Source organism: Gadus morhua, chromosome 13, assembly GCF_902167405.1.
Source record: "Gadus morhua chromosome 13, gadMor3.0, whole genome shotgun sequence".
Lineage (NCBI taxonomy): Eukaryota > Metazoa > Chordata > Actinopteri > Gadiformes > Gadidae > Gadus > Gadus morhua.
The window spans coordinates 23,620,034-23,644,828 of record NC_044060.1 but is presented as its reverse complement, the minus strand read 5'-3'; the positions used below and the strand labels follow the sequence as shown (position 1 = coordinate 23,644,828).

Genomic DNA, 24,795 nt, shown 5'->3' with positions numbered 1-24,795 from the left:
TCACGCGTGTCTCGCTTTGCCGCCCCTTCGGATCACTGGTTTGTTCCCAGTGCTTCCAGGAGGGGAACATATGCCTTCCCACCTTTGCTTTGACTCCTGTGAACTAGCATATTCAATTTAATGAACAATGCAACGATATAAGATAACTGTTGCAATTATGTGTGTCTGAGATTTTTGTTTGCATATAGGCCTATATTCCTTAAATTCAGGTAAACGCAAGAAAAGTCCACACATAGTAAAAAGGAGACATTAGAAAGAAGGTTCAAAAAAAAAGGGAAAATGTTAAAAATTAAATAAATAACCAAATAGATTAATAAATAAAATAAAGTATAAAACCATAAACACATTTGGCACCACAGGATAAAACTCCAACCAGAATAAACAAGTAAAATACTTAAATAAAAACGTGCATACATAAATAAATGCGAATAAGTGTTAAAAGGCAAGAAAGAGAAGCATCAAAGTAGAACACGTTCGACCCGTCGCCATGAAGGGAAACCCCGAGGGAGTCATCCAAGGATAACCCAGCGCGGACCCCACTCCTGCTACCCGGCGAGGGTTCAGGAGCCCGACGGGGCGAGTGTTCTGGGGCCAGAGAGGGCCAATGTTCTGTGGCCTAGGGGCGAGTGTTCTGGGTCCCGTGGACCTCCTGGACGGATTCTGCTTTGGATAAGGGGCGCTTCTGACCCGCACCAGGCTAGCTGTGAGCTGTTGAGTCTTCCGCCAGCAGCCTGGCTTCCAGCACAGCGACCAGAGGCAGCGACGTAGTTCGAGACTCACGTCGTTGGTCATTCACGTAGGTCGCGATGTACGTCGTTGGTCAGTCACGGGGCTCGGCCCTACTGGGCTGTCTTTGGAGCTCAGGTTCGGTTAGTGGGAGGGTATGTGGTTGAGTTGGGTTCTCTCTCGGTGTCGACATGGATCTTGTTAAAAGAGCGAGCTACAGCAGGAGGAACATAATGTGGACATTCGGAGGAATGACTTCCGTAGGAAACGGCCTGGAGGCAGAGGAGGAGTTAAAGAATGCAACGGACTGACTGAGTGGACTTGATAACAAGTTAGAGAAAACCAAACAAGGTAACTCGCATTTAATCCTCAATCCTGTGTTGAACGACTGTATGATTTATATGCATACTTACTTATAAATATAGTGTTTTGAAAAGAAAATGCTGAATTTGCAAAAAAAAAATAGTGCACATTATCACGAGTTCACATCACAGTAACCCAAACGAGTGGAATGAAAACGAGTTTTTGATAAATGATGAAAGTCTATATACATTGACACATGCAGCCTTGTGTCACTAATAGGACAGGGTCATGTGATCGATTGCTTGTAGACTGCAGACTGCTCTCCTTGCTTCACAATCATGTTTACTAATACGTTTCTTTATTGTTACAAAATTTGAAAAGGATATTTCATCCTTCTTTCAACATGTCCGTTTTCAACATGTGAAAGGAGAAGTCATAATCTTGTCCCAAGTTCATCAGAATTGCAGAGCAGCGTCAGCTTAAGTATCCTCAACACACAAGACATCCTATTCACTTCAATAAAGTAAGTAGACCTTCATGTGATTGAACTAAGAACTTTGCAACATTGATCTGCGTGTGCCCAATAATATGTACCTGATAAATAACGAATGATCAATCATGTTTGAATGTGTGGATGCACATTCTTTATGCATCCATTAGTTATTCCGTTTTTTTATTGAATCTGAAGCAGTTGAAATAAAAATACTAAATAAAAATAAAAAAAGATAATTATTTCAGCTAGGGAGGTCTTTATTTGAAAGTCCACTTAAGCTGTATACATCCATATATATATATATATATATCCATGGTTGTGTCTGAGGAGAAGGTAGGACCACCTCCCAGAGCGTCATGTCTTGGTACCTGAGGCACTTCACTGCTGTGGGGGATGAGAAGACAGAACCAGGTACTTGGGAACAGTTGGAGGAGGACAGTGAGGAAGTGAGTCCCTCCCCAGGCCAGCCTCCCCCCCGCCCGGGCTTCAGGGAGGCCCTTCAGCAGCTCTACTGCTCTACCCGGTTTCAGGTACAGCATTTTAGATGTGGAACAACCATCTGACACTGCATACCAAACAACCCGTGGACGCATGTTATGCTGAGCCCCTCTGCCCTGAGAGAGGTGGGAATGGGACCAGAACAGGCCTCATTATATAGCGGCCTATTGGCCCCACAACTGATGGTTTTGGTTTTGGTCAATGCTGAAATAAGGATATTAAAGTGAAGGACAAAAGGATCGGAAAATACAAACTAACCACAACGTTTAGAGGGATATATCCACTGCACACCTAGCAAATCTATTTTCAAGGAAAGCATAAAGAGTATGCTAATCTATCTCTAAGTCAGATCATAAAGTCAGTGTAGGGCCTGGTTTATATGTGGGTGAAGACTCAGGGCTGTAGGGCTGGTTAATAGAGTCAGTGGGTAAAGACTCAGGGCTGTAGGGCTGGTTAATAGAGTCAGTGGGTAAAGACTCAGGGCTGTAGGGCTGGTTAATAGAGTCAGTGAGTAAAGACTCAGGGCTGTAGGGCTGGTTAATAGTCAGTGGGTAAGTACTCAGGGCTGTAGGGCTGGTTAATAGAGTCAGTGGGTAAAGACTCAGGGCTGTAGGGCTGGTTAATAGAGTCAGTGGGTAAAGACTCAGGGTTTTAGGGCTGGTTAATAGAGTCAGTGGGTGAAGACTCAGGGCTGTAGGGCCGGTTAATAGAGTCAGTGGGTGAAGACTCAGGGCTGTAGGGCCGGTTAATAGTCAGTGGGTAAAGACTCAGGGCTGTAGGGCTGGTTAATAGAGTCAGTGGGTGAAGACTCAGGGCTGTAGGGCTGGTTAATAGAGTCAGTGGGTAAAGACTCAGGGTTGTAGGGCTGGTTAATAGTCAGTGGGTAAAGACTCAGGGTTGTAGGGACTGGTTAATATACACAGTGGGTTAAGATTTAGGGCTGTAGGGCGTGGTCGAAACACATCTGCTCTAGTTTGCTTCTGTTTGCTATGGTTTAATGATTGGATGAGGAAGATAATTGCTATGTCTTCATCACAAAGTTAATAGCATAACCTTTAGCTACAGAGTTAGGCTGATAAGACTTTGGGGCTGGGTGAGGCTGCTTAACCAGCCATCAACCACACATACTCCAGTGCGTGTGGATCCCTGTGTCAAGCCTTAAAATAGGGCAAACCTGACATTTAGCAGGCAGGTGGAAAAGGGTGAAAACAACAAGCTGATCATGAGAACAAGCTTTGATCAAACTGGTGAATCATGTTTTTTTTCCTTCCTGTTTGCTTGCCTTCAAATGGCCAGCGACATGCACTTGCAATCAGCTGTTTGTTGTACACGCTATGAGCATGACTTGCTTGAAACATTTTGTCTTCAGGTGGTGGTTGTGTGTTTGGTAGTCTTGGATGCCATATTTGTTATGGGCGAGGTGCTGATAGATCTGGCCATCATAAAACTGGAAGAGCATCATGTTCTGCCTGAGGTAAGAATGCCCAAAGAAAAGGTGTATTTTTGTGAAGAGATAAACAGCCAGTTTTAAAGACTATGAAGCCTATATCTTGGACCTTGGCATACCTCACACACTGCTCTCTCCTAAGGTGTTCCACTACCTGAGTCTGGCGCTGCTGACGTTCTTTATGATTGAGCTGGTTGGCAAGCTATACGCTTACCGGCTGGAGTTCTTCCAGCACAAGTTTGAGGTGTTTGACGGCCTGGTGGTGGTGGTGTCGTTTGTCCTGGACATCGTCTTCGTGGCTCGCGAGGATGTTTTAGACGGGGTGGGCTTCCTCATTCTCCTGCGGCTTTGGCGGGTGGCCAGGATCATAAACGGTGAGGAAACAAAGAGATGATACCAGAAGATCCTCTCAGCTTTATTGTCCCGCAGATAAAAAAAGATTTGGACCGCATCGAACATTAAACAATATATACATTTCATTCAGAAACAAAACCAAAAATGACCAAATCATATCCACGGTGTGTCTGTGTACAGCAGGCCTCACACTAACGTGTTACGCTCTTTTCCAGGAATCCTGGTCTCCCTGAAGACCCGTGCTGACCATCGACTTCATAAACTAAAGGAGAGTTACGATCATCTGGTCCAAAGATCTACTGAGCTGCAGGAACGCAGTGATAAGATGGTGGGTCCTTTTGAACAGATTAAACTATCTCATTAACCTTCAAACAGTGCAATACTAAAGACTACCCTCCTCCATTTATCCCCAGGAGCAAGAGAACAACAGACTCTGTGCCCTTCTGAGACAAAATGGCATAGAATTTGAATTCTAGTAGTTCAAACCTTATGCAGTGGTTATTCATTTCATCTGCCTTTCTAGATGTATTCTCAACATTTAGAACTTTAGAACTCTATTCACTGTCAATCAATATAGCTAAGCTGATATCTTTGACCGATATGAAATAAAGTCCTGAAACAACAATGTAACAGATTTCCTACTGAGACTGCTTGTACGCTGCTTAGCCGAACCAAACTGCTTGCATCATGTGAAAGGAAAGAAGAATTCAAAAGGCAGCTTGGCGTCGATGGTGGGTGGAGCTTGGAACCCTGGCTCTGAAGGGGTGGAAACGGAGACGAAGCTCACTGAGCTGGTGACCGTGACAGAAGTGCTTCCTCCAAAGAGCAAGGCCTGGGTGGGGGGGGGATATGAGGAAGGCACAAGTTAGAGGCAATTAGTTATTGTTTTCCTGATTGGTTGCGTTGGGGGGTAGCCTTAGAGAGAAATTTTGGCCAGGGTGCTTCTGTTTGTACAAAATGCTGTTGCTTTGTTTGTTATATTTCAAATTACCCTGGACATCCAACATGAATGTTATCAAGTTGTCACTATTTCATGCAGAGCTTCCCTACAAACAAATAAAACAACTGATCATTCTCACCATGTTGCTGGAGTTGTTGTGTATGAACTCTTTAATGCTGACAATTCGGGCTTGAGCGTTCTCGAGAGATCCATATTTGGTCCATTGAATTTCTAGGTGATGAGACAGTGGGATGATGCAACTCTGAGCTTCCTGCACAGACACACATGGAAACATACATGAGGCGGGAAACACTTTCACAAGGAACACTCTGGTAATGTATTTCTGGTAAAGGGTCAATAGGACTTTGCCTTGTTTTTAAGGCAATTCAAAACACATGGTAATTGATTTTTCATGAAAAGTATTCTATAAATGTAATTCAAGTGATGTACCACATAAATCCGAAATTTACTGTGTTGAAGGGTTATCGAGGTGTGCATTATGCATCTGAAAATGGAATTTCCTACTAATTTCCCCTCCTGGTCATCTGGCGGCAACGGTGCGCATTTAAGGTGTTTTGGAGAAGTACAAACTACACAAAACAGCAGGGGGGGGCAGAGAAACAGGCCACACCCCTACAGTCTTGAGTCTTTAGACCACACCCCTCACAGATCCCTCTGGGTTATTTCAGGTTTTTAGATCCCGATGTCATCACTTTGATAATGTAGTGTATAGACATATACATAGGTTAATTAGTTGTTATTATATAATATATGTATTTATCAAAGCACGTTTTCTGTGTTTCTGTGTCTCTTTATTATTTGTCCTTATAACACATATTGTATTAATATTCCAATATACCTTCAGGTAAAGAGGGACTAATGTCAGGCTTTGAAAATACATGGCTGATGGTTGCCAACGTGAAGAATCCAACGCCTTGTTCAATGTTGATTTTTGACTTTTACAGCTATTTGGGGGAAACTGAAACATAATTTACTAGTAACATATGTTTCAAAGAACTTCACAGAATCTATTCTCACCCCAGACATAAGCACGGTTTCCAGGGGAACCCAGTCCAGTGAACCATCCAGAGTGCTTGTTCCAAAAGCAGCCACATACTGCATCTTGGCTGAGCCTCTCAGGACTTCCAGGAGCATGTCAGAAACCAGTGTGCAGTTGGCTCCCTCCTCCAACCTAGGCATAGAAGACATGTGAACGACAATCTACAGGTTGTCCTATCGGCGTGGGAGAACCGCAGGTAAGAGGGGATGATGGACGTACTTTAGCGTGCAGCCGGACACCATGGCCTGAGCAAACAACACGGGGGAGCGGGCATGGGGCCCACGCAGACAGTCCTGCTCCCGGCCCCCCTGCAGTATGGACAGGGTTCCTCGGGGGTCGCTGCTCTGTACCAGCCCTGTGGAGATCTGTTAAGGCTCTCTGACGTGGTGCTCCACAAGGTACTCTATGAGACATACATAGTGTCAAGAAAGGTTGATCCATGAGGCGGTATAGTAGACGGATCTAACAATACACACACACACTTACATTATGGGATACTGTTTGCAAACTAGAACAAAAATGCAAAAGTCTAAATGGAGTAAACAAGGTAAACATGCACACCATTTAAGAAAATGTAAATGGTTGGAAACAAATCAAGTGAAGCTTAACTAAAAGCGCAAAGTATTGCTAAAAATGCAGAAATGTAAAATGAACTGCACTGCTGGTGTGTGTGTGTGTGTGTGTGTGTGTGTGTGTGTGTGTGTGTGTGTGTGTGTGTGTGTGTGTGTGTGTGTGCGCGTGCGCGCGTGCGTGCGTGTGTGTGTGTGTGTGCGATTGTGTGTGTGCGCGCACGCGCGTGCGTGTCTTTAAGTGAATAGCGAGCCGGTGCGTGATTAAAAGTAGCCCAATAGAGCGGGAAAAACAGCCCAAACTCGCAACACTGCCTGAACGTCCTCCAAAAGTAGCCAAATCTGGCGGGAAAAACGGCCCAATCTGGCAACACTGCTGAACGTCCTCACGCTGCAGCGTCAACATAAATCAATGAGACCAACTGAAAACAAAGCCGTTGTGGGTACCGGATTGACTCGGCTGCCAGATCGACTCGGGGTCCTGCGCTTACAGATGACGTATCGACACTTGACGTATCGACACTTGACGTATCGACACTTGACGTATCGACACAAGCCAACAGACAAAACCCGGAAGGGTTGTTTATAAACGGGGCTCAATCATGGACTTAAAACGAAGGCTCAATCCGTTTTGGTTTTGATGTCATTGAACGCAGGCCGTTCTTTCGCAAAAACAAAGCCATTGGAAACACGTCTAAAAGCACTGATGAATGCATAATCCCCAGCTCCTGTTAGGGACTCTTATTCTGTAGGAGGAGAACGGAAGTGTCTGCGTGTGGGTCGCTGTTTTGACTCTGTGTTGGGAGCGCTGGAAATAAAGTGGATCGCCCCATTCAGTGAATGGAGTTAACCGATTCTTCTTTTATATGTAACCCAAGTATAGGCAACAATAATTTGTACATTCGATTAGGGCTGCAACAACGAAATCGATAAAAATCGATTACTAAAAGCGTTGGCAACGAATTTGGTCATGGATTCGTTGTGTCGCGTGATTAATAAGTTACTCGTAGGCGCAGCACTGTTTACAGCCAGCCGCCGACCGGTTGGTTCATGGTTCATGCACGCCTACAGCGAGCTTTAGTGTGAGCGACCACAGCTTGTATTTTGGTCATATCTTAACACTGGACTGTAGGCCTACATAAAAGTGTTGTTGGGTTGTCTTTGGGTTAAAAAAACTCCTTCAACTCAGTATCCGTCTAGTCCAACCGAAAACTCAGACGGGCTCGGAGACGGCACCGCGTGCATCAACAGTCATTCAAAGCAGCGGTAGTAATCACACAACCGGACGGTGTAGAATGTCAGTTAAAAATAGAATGCCGTTTTTAAATCCATGTTAAATCGGCAGGATATAGAGCTAGTGAGCTTAAAAAAAAAAACTGACCAATGGTCACAAACAGTGTCAAATGTGATGTGTTCAGGTCGGCTCAGTAATATGATTGATGAGTTCAAATGCAACAGAAAAAAAATAATAATAATTGAGATTTTGGTGAAAACTTGATTTCCCAGTAATATAAAATAGATAGTAAAGATAGAATTATGACTTGTTTAATGTCCTATCTTGAGCTATCATCATCTTATCAGCAATTAAAGCAATATTACAAGTTCTATTTCAAGGAGTCTCGAAAATGGTATCAATAGGTTTGACCGGTTAACCATGGGCATCCCTTATATACATTTAAAAGTATATCACACATTGTATGTTTTTTTTTGTGTTATCCCAGTTATGTTCTTTTAATTTTTTTATTATTTAATATTACTTTTAGTAGTTCCGGGATATTGGAGCAATAACCTGGTGTTTTTAGACTTCAGTCTGCACTGTGAATTTGAATTAATGTTCAGTTTTTGAATAAAGATGCGGCAATTACAAATGTTTCTTTTTTTTATCCGATTCATCGATTATTATTCATCATAGATTAGAAAACAAAAGGAGATCGTTAATACTTGGGAATAACATGGGAATGAATGGAACGCGCATGCGCATTTAAAAGACAGCGTTTACAGGAAGTGCGTCATTATTAAACATTTAGGACCCCGAGTCGATCAATCCGACACCCACACCGTTATGAAACTGAAACTGTGATTCTGAAGAAAGATTAAATTATATCGAAATTCCGTTTAGATATTATTGAAGATACAAGTGCGTAGATTTGTTGAATGGTTTTCACGAAGATAAACAGTTGAAAATTGATTTAGTTACGTCTTAGGCCCCGTTTACACGAAGGGAAAACGCAGATATTTCCACGCAGTTCTGCATCTCGTTTACACTAAACACCTGTTTTGATCACAGAAAACGATTATTTCTAAAAACTACGACAAAAGTGGAGATTTCTGATAATGCCGGTTATGTGTTGTCGTGTCAACTGGGAGAAACAGGGTTTTAGGTTCTCAAGCGTCACATTATGCGCCAGAAAATGCTTAAAGGGGTAGTTTGGAATTTTAGACATAGGGCCTGATTCCCAAGTTAGCCTTGGTGTTCTTTATCATTGGAGACAGTTTTCAACACATTTTATTCAGTCCTTCTAGTTGTAGAGTTCGCTCGTGCTAGGCTAGCGCACGGCAACGGGCAATACTAGCCTGCTAATAAAACAGTCTTACCCACTCCACAGTACACCCGAGGTAAATCTTTTATAACGTCAGGCTATAGATGTAAATGTCTGTGTTGATAGAATAATGCCAGAAATAAAACTAACCTTGCATCGCATGAATCATCGCATTTTGAAAGAATACTATTTCAGCAGCAGCGGAATTTAACCTAGGTATCAGTCCGCCGCTGCCGTAGCCTACTCGCCTACTACCAGGAATATAACACTGCTGCTGAGACACAGCATGTCCCTCAAAATGCAATGCAATGAAAGGTTGGTTTTATTAGGTGAGTGCTGAATGCAGCGCTCAACTATTGTTCTTCATAAGTTTTATTCTTTCTTTCTTGCTTTATTATTCTCTACAAACGTTGGGACCTATCTCCTTCCTCAATTTCAGCGAGAGACTCCATTCAAATTTTAAAATATTCAGAATAGCTTGGAATCGCGCGCTTCTTTTCATTTTTTTTTAATTTCTTATACTTAAGATATTCTACTTTTAAAATATAATTTTTTAACATGGAAGTAAATGGGAGGACGGCAGAGCCGTCCTATGGTACTTCAACTGTTTAAGGCCGTGTTCACATCTAGCTTTTTTTTAAATCTGCCAGCGCTTGTTTTACATTATATTCCTATGGAGCAGAGGGTTTCTGTAAAAAGTCACGGCCGTTTTTTTAAACGCCTCTCCCAGCGTTTTTTTCTGCCATACGGAGCGTTGAAAAAAGTTCAACTTTCAGGAAGAAAGCGGCCGACGTCAGGCGTCTTTTGGGCAACTGACCAATCAGAAGCGGAACATTGACACTTCGTGACGAAGGAATCTCTCAACTGTCAAAATAAGAAACAATGGAAGACAAACCACTCGGGCAAGTGCCGTCGGAGCGATTAATAGCTGTAATTACAGAACATGTCGAGATCTACGACATGTCTAATGGGCTCTATCCTGGATACATAGTAGGCGAGTAACGTCGGGTCTAGAATGGGTTCGTTGCTAGGCGATAGAAAAAACGCTCTCGGCGCTTTTAGGGCAAAAAATCACTACCAGCTTTTTTATTTTTGTTGAAAAAACGGTCGGCTCAACTTTTCCCTATTACAAAAAACGCTAGATGTGAACACAGCCAAAATGAATTAAACTGTTGTTTTGAAAGGAACAAGTCGCTCGTGTTATTCGTTGTTGTTGATTCAGAGGATTCTGATTGGCTTGCATGGCTTTATCCTTCTCCCTACACTGCATTTTAAAAGTAGAATATCTTAAAAAGTATAAAATATATGAAAAATCCGAAAAGAAGCGCGTGATTCCAAGCTATTCTGAATATTTTAAAATTTGAATCGAGTCTCTAGGTGAGCAATTGAGGAAGGAGATAGGTCCCGACGTTTGTAGAGAATAAGAAAGAAAGAAAGAAAGAAAGAAAGAAAGAAAGAAAGAAAGAAAGAAAAAGAATAAAACTTATGAAGAACAATAGTTTAGCGCTGCATGCAGCACTCACCTAATTTGTGGGTATCATAATAAGGCTGTAACATAGGAAAAGGTCTGAATGATGAATGCTTCCAGTATATATAATATAATAAGATGCACTGGACACCAGTAAAGGATATTTTGCTGTTTTCGTCCCAGATATTACTGGGAGCCCAGTCACATAACCAGGATTCCCACTGCGTTGGACTGTCCCTTCTTGGCCGTCTTCTTCCTACAGGTGGGTTAAGTTACATTATTTAAAGTTCCAAGAACAGACTTCCTGCCATACAATCAGTCCTGATGGAATAAAGGCTAGCATTGATGTCATGTGACCACACAACAGGTCAATGTGAGCTTGCCTCACTCAAGTCTGTCTGACACGGCTGTGGGCCTTGGGCTTAACACCTTTGTAGAATGGTACTACCAACTGCCATTACATAAAGCAGTGGTGAGAAGGATAACTTTGATAATGACAACACTGCCTCCATATCCCATCCCATTCATACTTTTTAGTTCAATTCATTTTGCTTAAAAGACTCAGTTCAGCACCTGGACAAATGTAATCCCAAACTGCAGCTCCAGTGAGAGTGCGGTTCCGCTCACAGGCCCCAGCACCAGAGCGGCGGAGACATTCACTATTTCTCCTGCAGGGTTGTACTTCACAACCAGAGAAACCTGGTGGAACAAACACAGCACGTTTCATCCATCACCATATACATATCTACATTATGTAGTGTAGGGTGGGGTTATATACAGACAGAGAGGGTGGGGTTATAGACAGAGGGTAAGGGTTATAGACAGACAGAGGGTGGGGTTATAGACAGACAGAGGGTGGGGTTATAGACAGAGGGTGGGGTTATAGACAGACAGGTCGGGGTTATAGACAGACAGAGGGTGGGGTTATAGACAGACAGAGGGTGGGGTAATAGACAGACAGAGGGTGGGGTTGTAGACAAACAGAGGGTGGGGTTATAGGCAGAGGGTGGGGGTGGGGTTATAGACAGACAGAGGGTGGGGTTATAGACAGAGGGTGGGGTTATAGACAGAGGGTGGGGGTGGAGTTATAGACAGACAGAGGGTGGGGTTATAGACAGACTGAGGGTGGTGTTATAGACAGAGGGTGGGGTTATAGACAGACAGAGGGTGGGGTTATAAACAGACAGAGGGTGGGGTTATAGACAGACTGAGGGTGGGGTTATAGACAGACAGAGGCTGGGGTTGTATACTTGTGCTCAAAGACCCACCTGCTGCACCACGTTGAGACAGAGGGTGGAGTTGACCAGGGTGGGCTCGAGGCTCATTGCCGGGCCGAGCTCCACAGGAGACAGAGTCTCCTCTAAAGACTTGAGATTGGCTGACGTCAGGACCACGGCAACCACCTCAAAACAAGGCCACATATAGTTCAGTATAGATGGATTCTACAGTCACCGGCAGATGTATTATTCAAGGGACAGTGCAGCTCCCTGTTCTCTGTTTATTGGCCTGTTCTTCACATGTGCAACACGGAGGATTGTTGAACTACTACTTTGTGATTTTACTGCTAAATAACATTCCAACTGAGCAAGCCTCACTGTTTATTACTGTGCTATGGAGTAAAGAGGAAAGGGCATATTACTTACTGTAGCATTTTCATTCTTCCCCTGATAAAAAAAAAAGAAAAGAATAATTGTATTAATATTTCGTTAATGAATGCCAAGATTTCAATTTGTTGTTTTGGAATTAGTTAATGAGAAGGATTTAGTGGTGGGGTCATATTATGGGATGGGAAGCAGACAGGACTGGTGAATGGACGGACCTCATGTCCTTCTGGCACGCTAGTGAGAAAGCCACCAATGAAGTCGGTGAAGAGACACGCTTTCCAGGACAGAGACAATGAGGTCCCCCCCCCACTCCTCTTATACACATATTGTCTGATGTACATCCTGGCAATTAATGTACGCACTTACTCAAGTATGTACATTGTACATACTTGAGTTTATAAATAGAACTTAGTATTTTGTAGCGTCTTATCCTAGCTATCTTTTTTTTCACTTGTTTCTATGAACATCCTTACTATATCGACAGCGATAAATTGTTTCTTTTTTTTTGACAAATGTACTTTTTGTAAGATGCTTTGGATAAAACCTTCTGATAAATGCCCTAAATGTAAATGGATATGTAATATATGGACACGGCAACTGTTTAATCTTTTCTCAAGTTCCCTTAAATTAATTGTATGTGCTGAATAATTTTCACTCCCATCAGATGATGCTAATTCCCAGTAAAGATAGACAGAGTGAGGTCTGACAGAGAGGATGTGGAGGCCTGTGTAGGTGTACATAAGACAGACTGAGTGAGGACTCACAGAGAGGACGCGTAGGCCTGTGTAGGTGATCATGTGGAGGGCCTGCAGCTTGCTGCAGTCTCTATCCACCACCATGCTGATGGTGCAACGGCTGACCTGCTGCTTCACGAAAGCTGCAGAAGAACACAAGCAACCCCGATATGACTTACCCCTACTACAACCCCTATAAACCATTCCCTACTTCAGCCGGGGATCTCCCGCCAGCCGGCGCCAGTTCGTTGTTACGTCTACCTAGTCAGTATCGGTCCTATCAGCATTCTCGAAACTCTGTCTCTAGCCTGTCCCCTTGATAACCACCTCTCTTCCTCTCTAGTACTCCCCCCGCCATCGAACCCCTGCCTGCCTGACTACCCGCCTGTTGTCGAGTCCTTGCCTGCCTGACTGCCTGCTCGTTACCGGACCCCTGCCTGCCTGACTACCCGCCTGTCGCCAAGCCCCTGACTGTCTGATCCCCCGCCTGTTACCGGACCCCCTTGCTGACTACTCGCCTGCCTACCAATAAACCCCATTCCCTTTACCCCGTCTCTGCCTTCCTGTGTTCTGCACTTGGGTCCCCACGTTCCGTACCCTTAACAGTGTGGGACGTAAAAACCTACATTTTCAGTTGTAAATTAAGACTTGTGGAGAGTAAATCATAATTCTGTTGTTGTGGTTGGCTATAACAACCCTGGATTTTTATTGGTGGATACAATTGTGGATTTTTATCTCCATAGTCCAAAATAGTGCCAAAACCCTTTGTGTCTCCACAGCAGTTAGTTTCCACAGGATGTGATCGACAAATTGGCGAAAGCAGATCCGCACCTTGCAAAAAAGGTTCACATTTAAAAAACAGGACAACGGGCGCTCAGCGGGTAAAGCGCGTACCATTAAGGCCCAGTCCTTACTGCAGCGAACCGGGTTCGATTCCCGCCCATGGTCCTTGGCTGCATGTCCTCCCTCTATCTCCCATACCTTCCTGTCTTACTCCCTCTAAAAAGGATACAACTTTCAAAAATTGGTCTTAAAAATATTTTAAAAAAAATACAGGACATCATGCATTTGTCGATATATATTCACAGATTAGAATATGATTTGGTGTGATCACAAATCGTAATTTACAAGCCTAGAGTTTTGTTTTTTTCACATCACAAAACATTATTTACATCTGTGGATGTTTAAAATACGTGTCGTAATATCGGCACTAAATTCACTCCATCTTGCTAGACACAAGGCTCCCACAAAGGATGCCCTCAAAGATTAAAGTCTTTTAAGTATCTTGTACGGGACACACAAGTTATAATGGTGAAAGCAACATTTCACACCCATTTCTAGCCTTATCCATTGTTTGGGCTCAGAGTAAAGACCATTGGGAAGATACTTACCACCAGGATTTGTGTCCAAGCAATTTGTATTAACAGCAGCAGCAGGAAACTGCAGGATTCCCCGCTCTCCACTTTCTCCTAAAGTGTCTATCACATCACCATACTACAAAAAACAGAGAATTTTAAACCTTTGATGTAATAAATCAAATAAGCAATTTCTTTGAAATTCACAGCCTAAATAAAGATCCACCTGGTAACCGGGGGAGACGGGGGAGACGGGGGAGACGGGGTCGCTCCCCGAGCTAGAGGGGAGGTCCTCAAACGCCTTGAAGAGGGAATCAAAGTTTGTGTCGGTTGGAACGGCAGGCAGCGAGTAGGACAGACTCTCAACATCTAGAGGAGGAATAGAGACAAAACACAGGCAGGGTCGGCCATTGAACTGAAATACAAAGAGTGCATCAGCTAGTGGAGCCGAATGATGATGTCAGTGATCTCTGGTCATAACCTGATGTTCACAACCAAGAGAAAATTTTAACACAAGCCTGATGTTCAACAGGCCCACAAAGCCTGTTATATTGCTACATGTTCAATCATAATGCTTTGATAATATATCACATAATTATAAAACAATCAATTACAATTTAACAACAAATATAAATATCTTTCCTGGGAAAAAATATATCTCTGGAAAGAATTGCAAAAAACAGTGAGAAGTACGGAAGTAACAGGAAGCTGCATCCTAGGGTGGCTTGGTAAACTTACTGTTCTGTGAGTGAATACAGAAGATGTCAGCATTAACATACTTCTGGATGAAGGTATCCTGTGTGGAGAAGCCCTCTCCAGTTTTCCCTAAAGAATAGTGCACAACGTCGTGCTGGCATAGCTGCTGATTGCCACTGTAGAGACAGAAAGATGAAGGTAAGGGGACAGGAGAGTTACACAGCGAGCTTAGTTGGAATACATATCAATTAACCAACCATTTTAACAGTGTTGTAAACTCCTTAAACCTCATTGGAGGTTGTGCATTATGTAAAGAATGAACCACAGCAGGTAAAACTGGGGGGTGATGAGGAGGACGAGGCCAGCAGAGTGCAGACCAGTGATGGACTGAAGGAGGTCGGACTTGCCTGACGGTGCTGATGGAGCAGTGGGTGAAGAGGGCCGCCTCCCCACCGCACTGCGGGTCACAGCAGCAGTTCAGGTCACATGCGTCCCTCTGCTTGTCACAAGGACACAGCCTGCCAACTGGCACACATGTTAGTGAAAACAGCCTGCCCACTGACACATCTTAGTGAGAAAAGCCTGCTAACTGACACATGTTAGTGAGAAAAGAATACCAACCCACACATGTTAGTGAGAAAAGCCTGCTAACTGACACAGCTGTTAGTGAGACCAGCTTACAAACTGACCAAACACGTTAGTGAGAACAGCCTGGCAACTGACACAGATGTTAGGGAGAGAACAGCCTACCAACTGACCACATGTTAGTGAGAACAGCCTGCCAACTGACAACATGCTAGGGAGAACAGCCTACCAACTGACCACATGTTAGTGAGAACAGCCTGCCAACTGACCACATGTTAGTGAGAACAGCCTACCAACTGACACAGATGTTAGTGAGAACAGTCTGCCAACTGACACACATGCTAGAGAGTAAAGCCTACCAAATGACCACATGTTAGTATAAATAGTGTACGACCAGAATACTTGACACCGGCGCCATCCCGAAAGGACCAGCTGTGTTGAAGCAGGTTTGTGGCTATATCGTTACCTTGGGGGACCCCGGTAGGAAGCCGTCCGGACAGCGGGAGCGGCTCAGGGACTGTTAACGGGACATCGGTCCCTGGAGGTGAGACATCGGTCCCTGGAGGTGAGACATCGGTCCCTGGAGTAGGGACATCGGTCCCTGGAGGTTGTGTTATCGTGTACCCGGGGGTTGACGTGATTTCTGAAAGCTCGTACTCTGTCGTTGATGAATTGAGAAGTTCTTCTTTAAAATTCCCGTCAATGTTAAACTCGACACTGGAGTTGTAACTTGAAGAATTCCCATCGATGGAAGATGCGTTTGATAGAATAATAATAATAAGTAATATGGACTTCATGCATACAGCAAGCGGCGCCATTTTAGTTATTCCGGTTGCTATGGTAGCGGGGCGGTGGAGGCTGTGGGTATGATGCTCTTCTTCTGTAGTGAGTCCTTCACATGCCGCTTCCAACCTGAAGCTGCTTAAAACGCCCCCTGCTGGGCCTTAATGTGAGGCATGTCACAGCACTGCGCTGAAGGCTGTACTGTGCCATAACAAGACAGTGTCCGTGGATACCATCAAACCAAGGTTAAAATAAACACACAAGAGGAGGGCTGGTGTCAGTTAGGTCAATGACATCCTCAGAACATAGCCTATTTTGACTGGGAAAGGAACTAATGGTCCTACATTAGAAGGTCAGCAGGCGACTCAATAAGTCCCTTCTATGGTTGCCAATTCAAATCAGATTTAGATATTTTGTAAAAGAAAAATCTGATGGTTTGTGTAGATAAAACTCACCTTTTCACTTCACGGTGAGGGCCAACTAAATCACTTCAAAGTTTAAATGCACCTGCAGGCTGAAACTCAAACTCTTGAGTTGCCAAGGGAACGTATACTGGCTGCTGAGGAGGGGAGGGGTGTTTGAGCCATGAACGTGTAACACGCGATTGGCTAATGGGTGTTATCTGATTGGCTAATGGGTGTTTCAGCGATGTTATGTTTTAGTGATTGAAAACATTTCTGCACGTCAGCAGTGAACCTGTCCAACCCTGATTTGATGAGGGGACCAGAACATATGACCGTGGGGACCAGAACACATGACCGTGGGGACCAGAACACATGACCGTGGGGACCAGAACACATGAGGGGACCAGAACACATGAATGTGGGGACCAGAACACATGAGGGGACCAGAACACATGAGGGGACCAGAACACGGTTAACTATTTTTTTTTTATACTGCTCGTGGCGCCCCCCATGTGATTTGCCGCCCCGGGCGTCTGCCCGGGTCGCCCGTGCCTAAAACCGAACACATGACGGGACCAGAACACATGACGGGACCAGAACACATGACGGTATGGGACCAGAACACATGACGGTGACCAGAACACACGAAGGGGACCAGAACACACGACGGGGACCAGAACACATGACGGGGACCAGAACACATGACGGTGTGAGACCAGAACACATGACGGTAGGAACCAGACCCATGATGGGGACCAGAACACATGACGGGGACCAGAACACACGACGGGGACCAGAACACACGACGGTGTGGGACCAGAACACATGACGGTGGGGACCAGAACCCATGACGGGGACCAGAACACATGACGGGGACCGGAACACATTAGGGTGGGGACCAGAACAAACGAGGGATCATCTGAGATTAATCATTAAATCAATGAGCTTTTCGTCTCGCCAAAGTCTGACACAAATTCAATAAAAACAGTCACAATTTTGAAATCTTGGATGAAGTGTGAGCCAAGACTCGAGAAGGTCCGGCGCTTGTGACGCGTCCCCCCCTGGAGCGCCGTGCTGGTGATGGGGGGGGGGGGGGGGGGGGGGGGGGGGAGGAGAGGAAGAGGCAAGAGGGAAACCTTCATCTGAGGATGACGCGGAGGAGGGGATCGCAAACAGCGATGAATAGTAGGCCTACGCTGGAAAGGCGAAAATGATTACCGTAGATTCCGATGGACATATATTCCGATCTTTAAAAGCATTGGATACTCCTTTACGAGCTGCCGGATTCATATTTTTGACTGAGAGACGCTGGAGCTAGAAGAGGGGACACCATCTGGAGTGATGGGCTGTCGTTTTTCTGGACCATGGATCGAAGGAGAACCGGGGGTGAGTGTTGCTCTGCTGCGGATGCTCAGTGGGCTGCATGCTTCAAATACTGTAGTTATGTGCACGAGACCCCCATTACCGCAATCACGGCTTGATGTCCATCACGGCTGGATGTCATTCACAGGGAGACGTCTGGTACCAATCCCACTGTGACGTATGTAGGCCTAGGTGTGATTTGACCAAACAAGATACAGCGATTTATTAACTACACGTTTTCATTTTTGAGTGTGTGTGTGTGTGTGTGTGTGTGTGTGTGTGTGTGTGTGTGTGTGTGTGTGTGTGTGTGTGTGTGTGTGTGTGTGTGTGTGTGTGTGCGCGCGCGTGCGTGCGCGTGTGTGCGCTTGTGTGCGCGTGTATGTGTGTGTGTGTGTGTGTGTGTGTGTGTGTGTGTGTCTGTGTTTGTGTTTGTAAGTAGAGAGGGACTGCGCATAGTTGAAGGGATAATAATAACCCTTACATAACATGCATTAATTATAGCCGAGACGATATAACTCCCGCCATTTCCTACCATCTCCTTATCACTACCACACACAGGCTGAGGAGGTTGGCTGAATCTTGGCTTTAACATTTGCCTCCTCCACCTACCCTGGATTTTCCTCACAGGGGCCATTTTGTGTTTTGAGCACACTGTGCAGTCACTTGCATCTTGAGTTCTCTCTCTCTCTGCCTCTCAATCTCCCCAGCTCTTCTACTCGCTCTCTCTCTCCCTCTCTCTCTCTCTCTCTCTCTCTCTCTCTCTCTCTCTCTCTCTCTCTCTCTCTCTCTCTCTCTCTCTCTCTCTCTCTCTCTCTCTCTCTCTCTCTCATATACATTTTAATTACCTTGGTGAAGCATAATTTGAATAACCAATAATAAGCCTATTCTCCTAAGTCATGTTACTTGAGGCAGCATTGTGTCGTGACTGGAACATGTCCGCTCACGAAACCGACCTAAACAGTGTGATGACATCACTATACTCTCGGCCTCTCCCTCTGTGTCGCAGGTGAGTGGGAGGCACGTGTCCCAGCTTAGCAAACAAGATGCCCTGCGCATTCTGGCAGCCTATGAGCAGCCAATCACAATGCAGATCAAGCCACGGAGGCATTTTCGACAGAATGGCAACACACATGGCGATGGCCGTTCCTGGGAGACCCTCCCTCTCAGCCTGCAGAACCTCAGCCTCCCCCTGCAGGCACCGAGACCCCCTGCCTCGGACCCCAGGGGGAGCCCTGCCTCCCAGGACAGGTCAGGACACACATCCTGTCTCCTTGTTTCATTGTGTTGTCATTCGTATGGATTCATATGTTATTGTCCTGCTGAAGGTTTTGATTTGATGCTTGGTGCCTTCAGTTCTTCCTTACCTTCTGTCGGCCCCTATTTCACCCAGGCGCCATTGGAGACATCTGGTGGTCCAACAGGACCGTTGTGATGAGGGGATGTATGAGTACCTACCGACCGCCCCGCAGGACACCATTGACATGGGGCCTGTTGGCTACCAGGTGATTCAGAAAAATGTATGTTCTCAAGGAGCAGCAGTGTATAACCTTTAAAGCTCGTTGAAGGAGGATGGCAAAAATTGAGGATTCTATGTTTTTCCTAAATTCTTGTTTATTCTAGTAACAGCGACACAATGGCATACTGCTGCTGTGTTTTAGATCATAGGACACAAACCAACCCTTTGAAACAAAATCATATCTTTTTGGGAATTACTGACTTAAATATTGAGTGATGCAGCTGGAAGTTCTGCAGTTATTATGTCAATATGTCCAGTGCTTGCTGGAAGATAGAAATTAAGAAATTTTCTGGAGTTTTCCTCAACCTCTTTTCCTATCATTGGTTCTCTTAGGATAAAGACTTAACCAGTAGAGACCCAAACAACTCCAGCTGCTTGCTAGGCTGCTGCAACAACCCTGCAGAACCCAGCAGCTTCTACACCCAGGTAGCTCTGCGTGCATACCTGTCCTCCTTCTCCTGTCCTTGTTTGAGATGGGGTTGTTAACGACTACTACTCCCACAGCAGATGGAAGACAGCAGCATCATGGCTGAGAATCCCCATGGCTACCTCCCCCTTCACCATGAGCTGGACAGCGGCCTCGGCTGGACAGACGGCTCACTCCACCAGGGGGATCTCTCCGGGCTGGAGACCGAGGAGGGAGGCCTGGACGAATGCCACCAATACAGCAGGGGCTATGTCCAGGGCGGATGTGCGGGACACGGCTTCGGCCGCGGCTCTCCGTCCTCAGAGTCCTACATGTCCTCGGAGCTCAGTGACTCTGGCTTCTGCAGCGTGAGCACCGGGGAGTTCCGGCGCTTCCAGAGGCTGCTGGAGAAGCGGATGCGGCTGTACAACGCCCGGCTCCACCACCCGGCAGAGCCCTCCGAGAAGAGGGAGCGACGCGACAGCTGTCCCAAGAGCCACCGCGAGCTGCTGGAGGCCATTCCTGAAGCGCTGGCCATGCAGCCCCTGCTCCCGAACCCCCGGGCGGGAGTAGGGCACAGCAGTGACCCAGCCATGGGCTTCTCCCCCTGCGGTCTCTCCAGGTAAACGCTATCATAAGAAAGACTGAATGGATGCATTAGAGCTTAGTTTGACAACTAGTACATAGTGGATGTCCTTAACCTGTTCTTTATTTCCAGGGTATCATCTGTCCAATTTCGCAAAGAAGACCAGCCCTGTTTGAACCGTCACAGTTCCAGCAGCGGGGCCCTCTTCAACCCATCACACGGCCACACCTCCATGGGGATGCCCATTCTTTCCACATGCAGTACCCCTTCCAGCCACCACAGGCCGATGGTGCTCGGGAAACAGCATCAGGCCTCAAACTCAGTTGGGATTCTGAGGAGAAGTCGTACCCTGCACTATCGTCCGGCCCCCCACGAGTACCGCCGCCGGGCCAGCCATCCGGCGTCCCCCTCCTACACCGCAGCAACGCTTGACAGCGGAGAGACCGTGGGACCCCAGGCCCCGGAGCAAAGGGAAACATCTCCAAGTGTATTAACGTTGAACCATGCCAGTCATGCTCTATCTCCCCACCCCCATCCCCATCCGACCGCTGTGAGCCATCCTCAGGGGACACACGGCCCCTTCTATAGCACCCATTTACCCCCCCATGACTGGCCTCAGCCACGGGAAAGAAGCATTAAAACTGAGCTAGTGGTCCCCAAAGAAGAAAGAATCAGAAGAGCCAGACCACGAGAAGCCAGCCTGCAGAATGACCCAGAGAAAGACAAGGATCTGCAAGCAGACCGGGTCCAGGATGAAGAGAGAAAACGGGAGTTTGTTGGAGACAGCAAGAGCGACCCACACTGTTTCCACACCCTGAGTCTGCCTCCCCAGCCAGGGGACATCAATGAAACATGGCCGAAGCCAGCCAGTCGATTGTCTCAGGGCGGTGGGTGTGGTGGAGGTCTCTACAGCACCCTTGAATTGCACTCTAACCCGGGGCCTGGATCCATGCCGCAGTGGGCTGACAATGAAAAGCCAAATACAATCTCTACATCCAATCCCCACGCACACTCAACCCACATCACCAACACAAACCAAAACACTCGGCTCTCAAGAAACCAGTTACTAAGGAACAGGGCTTCACGGCTCGCTGATGAGCGTGGCGGCATGAGCACCGATGAGGAGACCAATACAGAAATGCTCCAGGGTCGGTACTGGAGCCGCACAGAGAGGAGGGAACATCTGCTTATTGCCCGTGAGCAAAGGCAGCAGCAGCAGCGGGCGAGGGGCGCACCAATGAGAGAGGGACAGTACAACAGGGGAGTCACTGTGGGGGAGGACCGGAGCACAGAGAACCAAGTATGTGACGAAGACCAGTTCTTTGTGGAGGGGCGGTGCAACACTGTTCTTGAACTCAGCCAGAGGAAGTTGAATCATCTTCGGAACAGGAAACTGTACGACGATTGGACCACTGTAGAGGAGCTGTTGTCTCATGGAATCAGAATGGACAGCAGGGAAAGCAAAGTCTGTCCCAGCAACCTGCTGACCGTCACTACCGTCTAACCGCTCAGTTTAGCCTAGCATCTGTGGGTGTGGGTACCGGTGTGTGTGTGTGTGTGTTCAGGATTTTGGTTATGATCTGTACAGCACCCTTAGTAGTGAGACACTATCAGTGGCGGTTTTAGACACGGGCCACCCGGGCGGTGGCCCGGGGCGGCACTTTTTCAAGCCACGTGGGGGGCGGAACGACCAAGTAAATAAATAAATAATAATCTGGGCTGCGAAGCGGTTTTCTATTATCTATCATATCACTGTGGGGAATTGGCGAATTGGCGCCCCCTGTGGCTGCAGGCGCTCCTGCTCGTTGAGAAGGTGCCGTGCGCAGACGGAATGAAAGCAGACGGAATGAAACCCCCACTGAAGCCCGTAGGTTCACGACCCCCCCCCCCCCCCGCTTGAAGATAGTCTTGCCCGGGGCGTAACTGGACGTAGAACCGCCACTGGACACTATAGATTATAACAAATCAATAAGGGTCTACCCCTATTTTTTAATGAAAGTGTTGTATGTTAGGGTATTGTGCAACTTGATGTCGTATGGTTTATTCTACATATATTTCACACATTTGATGAATAAATAAATAAATCCATATATTCTATAATTGGATTCTCAAGAGCAATGCCAAGTGGCCTAATTGTATGAGCTATACGTCTTCGTTCACTAATGAAGCTTTTGGTGCATATGGCGGGAAGAGAAAAGTAAAAGTGTGATCAAAATGAAAAGATGCAGGTTTTACTGTCTACAATCAAAATATTGCTTAAGTTGGTGTTGTAAATATTACAAGATGTGCTGCTTCTTCTAAGTTGACTTTCTTTCTACCATGAGCCAGGCCCTTTGACCCTACAATCTGCAGCGTGTTTACAGAACCCCTACATGACTGGACTTTACTGCCTTTCCTCATGTTGGATTATCTCAGACGATGGGCTTTTTTACATTCTAAAAAGGCCTGCACATTCAGAAAGCTGTTTGGGATGTGCAATACCTCAGTAGTTCATAACTCCTTACACAAAGTATTCACCCTTGAAGTCAGGTTCCATCTTATGGTGATACGAATCAGTTTACCCAAATAAAACTCATGATGCCACTTAGAAAAAAATAGTAAGAAAAACCACCTGTAGATATGGAAGCTTCTCATAACTATAGATATTTTTCATATCACCTTATTTAAAATAGTGTAACATTTTTATTGAATCACCAAAAGGAGCCCCGTTGTGACTTTAGATGGAATGATTAACTGTGTTGTTTTATATTTAGCAATTTAAATTTAGTAAGTTATACTTTTATAACTTTCTGAAAGCAGAAAAACAATTAGCAAAAAAGGTAAGAAACTTTGTTTTAAAGTGTGAACTATACATAATTTGTTATTGACTTTACTGGTGTCATTGTACCAAGTGCATATTTGATTTGTTTTACTATCCAGAATGTTAGCAAAGAGATTCAACAGTGTTTTGTTTTGGATGCTCACTGATTAATGAGGTTAATGGGTTTATCGCCGTTAAATACAAGCTATATGTAGAGCACACACACACACACACACACACATATATATATACATAATATATATACATATATACATAAATGTATATACACATATGTTTATGTATGTATATATATATATACATATATATATATATATATATATATATATATATATATATATATATATTTATATATATATATAATGTACCAATGTGAAGTTATCTCTTTGAAATACTAATGCTCCTTGTTTCACCTCCTTTCTTAGTAGTTTCATGTACATAGTTGAATAGTTTGCTTTCAAATACGACAGACCTTCTGCGCTAAGCCATCGTTACTGGTGGATTGATGCGATGCACCAGGGGCCATACAACACACACCTGGTACACAGCCCTCCTTTACACACAAACATGAGACAGGTTGAAGCACACTTTCAAAGCCAGAATACATTGTTATAGAGGACAATATTTTAAAATATTTTGGATTTTGTCGCAGCTGATCTAATAAAAGAGGTTTAATGAAATCTAGCATTCCGTGTTGGATTCTTTGGAGATGCACTACTACTATAGAGTTTTGTACCAACCCATGGTAACATGCACCACTACTATAGTGGTTTGTACCCTACACTCAAACCTAGGGTAATGTGCACCACTACTATAGCGGTATGTACGGTATGTACAGTACTCACACCTAGTGTAATGTGCATTACTACTATAGCGGTATGTACAGTACTCACCCCTAGTGTAATGTGCATTATTACTATAGCGGTATGTACAGTACTCACACCTAGTGTAATGTGCATTATTACTATAGCGGTAATGTACCTGTACACTCACACCTAGCGTAACGACGACGGCACCGTGAAGGATGACCTCTCTATTCAGGAACAAAAGAAGTGCAGTATGGACCTTGAATTGAATCCACGGTCCTTGTATTGTATTCATCAATTGCAGACCACATGAAGAAATGCAGGGTTCGGGACGGTCTGGGTCGGCCCGAGGTATCACCAGACTGAGGGGGCCTTTGGATCGTTGGGGGACGTGCTGGGGACATCGAGGTCGACCCTGGGCCCATCAGGACCCCCTAGAGAGACCAGGGGAGTCCTCTGGTCTGGAGCTGCAGGCGTAGGCTCCCGCTCGATGCGGGCAGGGGGGGTTGATACCCTGTTCAGAGTCTGCCCCCCCACCCCCCCGTGAGCTGTACCCAGTTTAGAACCCAATGCTAGCAGCTTCGACAATAGTTAGCATCCGAGTTAACATCTCTGACACTAGTTTTTACTCTAATTTGTTTCTAACATCTCCAGTTTAGAGCTTATCTGATGTGTTTTAACGTGTTATTCACCAGTTATGCTTGGTGAATAACGTCATTGAAGCAGCGTCAGAAGGATTGCT

At 45.4% G+C, this 24,795-nt stretch overlaps 3 protein-coding genes across 9 annotated transcripts; 2 read left to right on the top strand and 1 right to left on the bottom strand.

Annotated features, from left to right (window-relative positions):
• The first annotated feature begins 334 nt into the window (after positions 1 to 334).
• On the top strand, positions 335 to 4,900 carry hvcn1 (hydrogen voltage-gated channel 1). 6 transcript variants are annotated; one of them, XM_030374613.1, is made up of 7 exons: positions 335 to 1,077; positions 1,460 to 1,552; positions 1,853 to 2,052; positions 3,390 to 3,494; positions 3,610 to 3,841; positions 4,037 to 4,149; positions 4,235 to 4,900. In XM_030374613.1, the coding sequence occupies exons 3-7, from the start codon at positions 1,879 to 1,881 to the stop codon at positions 4,295 to 4,297; spliced, it is 687 nt and encodes a 228-aa protein (XP_030230473.1). In that variant the 5' UTR covers positions 335 to 1,077; positions 1,460 to 1,552; positions 1,853 to 1,878; the 3' UTR covers positions 4,298 to 4,900. The 6 variants fall into 6 exon arrangements, with proteins under 6 accessions (XP_030230473.1, XP_030230474.1, XP_030230470.1 ...); XM_030374614.1 differs by having other exon boundaries at positions 1,850 to 2,052; XM_030374610.1 differs by having other exon boundaries at positions 1,457 to 1,552.
• On the bottom strand, positions 3,857 to 16,231 carry LOC115557047 (tectonic-1). The gene is made up of 14 exons (XM_030374608.1): positions 15,839 to 16,231; positions 15,195 to 15,312; positions 14,830 to 14,963; positions 14,318 to 14,460; positions 14,128 to 14,230; positions 12,767 to 12,879; positions 12,042 to 12,062; positions 11,667 to 11,801; positions 10,972 to 11,097; positions 10,563 to 10,654; positions 6,041 to 6,178; positions 5,800 to 5,953; positions 4,901 to 5,032; positions 3,857 to 4,653 (listed from the first exon to the last, which is right to left on the bottom strand). The coding sequence occupies exons 1-14, from the start codon at positions 16,188 to 16,190 to the stop codon at positions 4,507 to 4,509; spliced, it is 1,908 nt and encodes a 635-aa protein (XP_030230468.1). The 5' UTR covers positions 16,191 to 16,231; the 3' UTR covers positions 3,857 to 4,506.
• A 1,425-nt stretch (positions 16,232 to 17,656) lies between these two features.
• LOC115557835 (uncharacterized) lies at positions 17,657 to 23,484 on the top strand. 2 transcript variants are annotated; one of them, XM_030375941.1, is made up of 6 exons: positions 17,657 to 17,945; positions 18,928 to 19,169; positions 19,312 to 19,423; positions 19,771 to 19,863; positions 19,942 to 20,465; positions 20,562 to 23,484. In XM_030375941.1, exons 1-6 carry the CDS (start codon positions 17,901 to 17,903, stop codon positions 21,931 to 21,933), a joined length of 2,388 nt encoding a protein of 795 aa, XP_030231801.1. In that variant the 5' UTR covers positions 17,657 to 17,900; the 3' UTR covers positions 21,934 to 23,484. The 2 variants fall into 2 exon arrangements, with proteins under 2 accessions (XP_030231801.1, XP_030231800.1); XM_030375940.1 differs by having other exon boundaries at positions 19,312 to 19,438.
• The last annotated feature ends 1,311 nt before the right edge of the window (positions 23,485 to 24,795 follow it).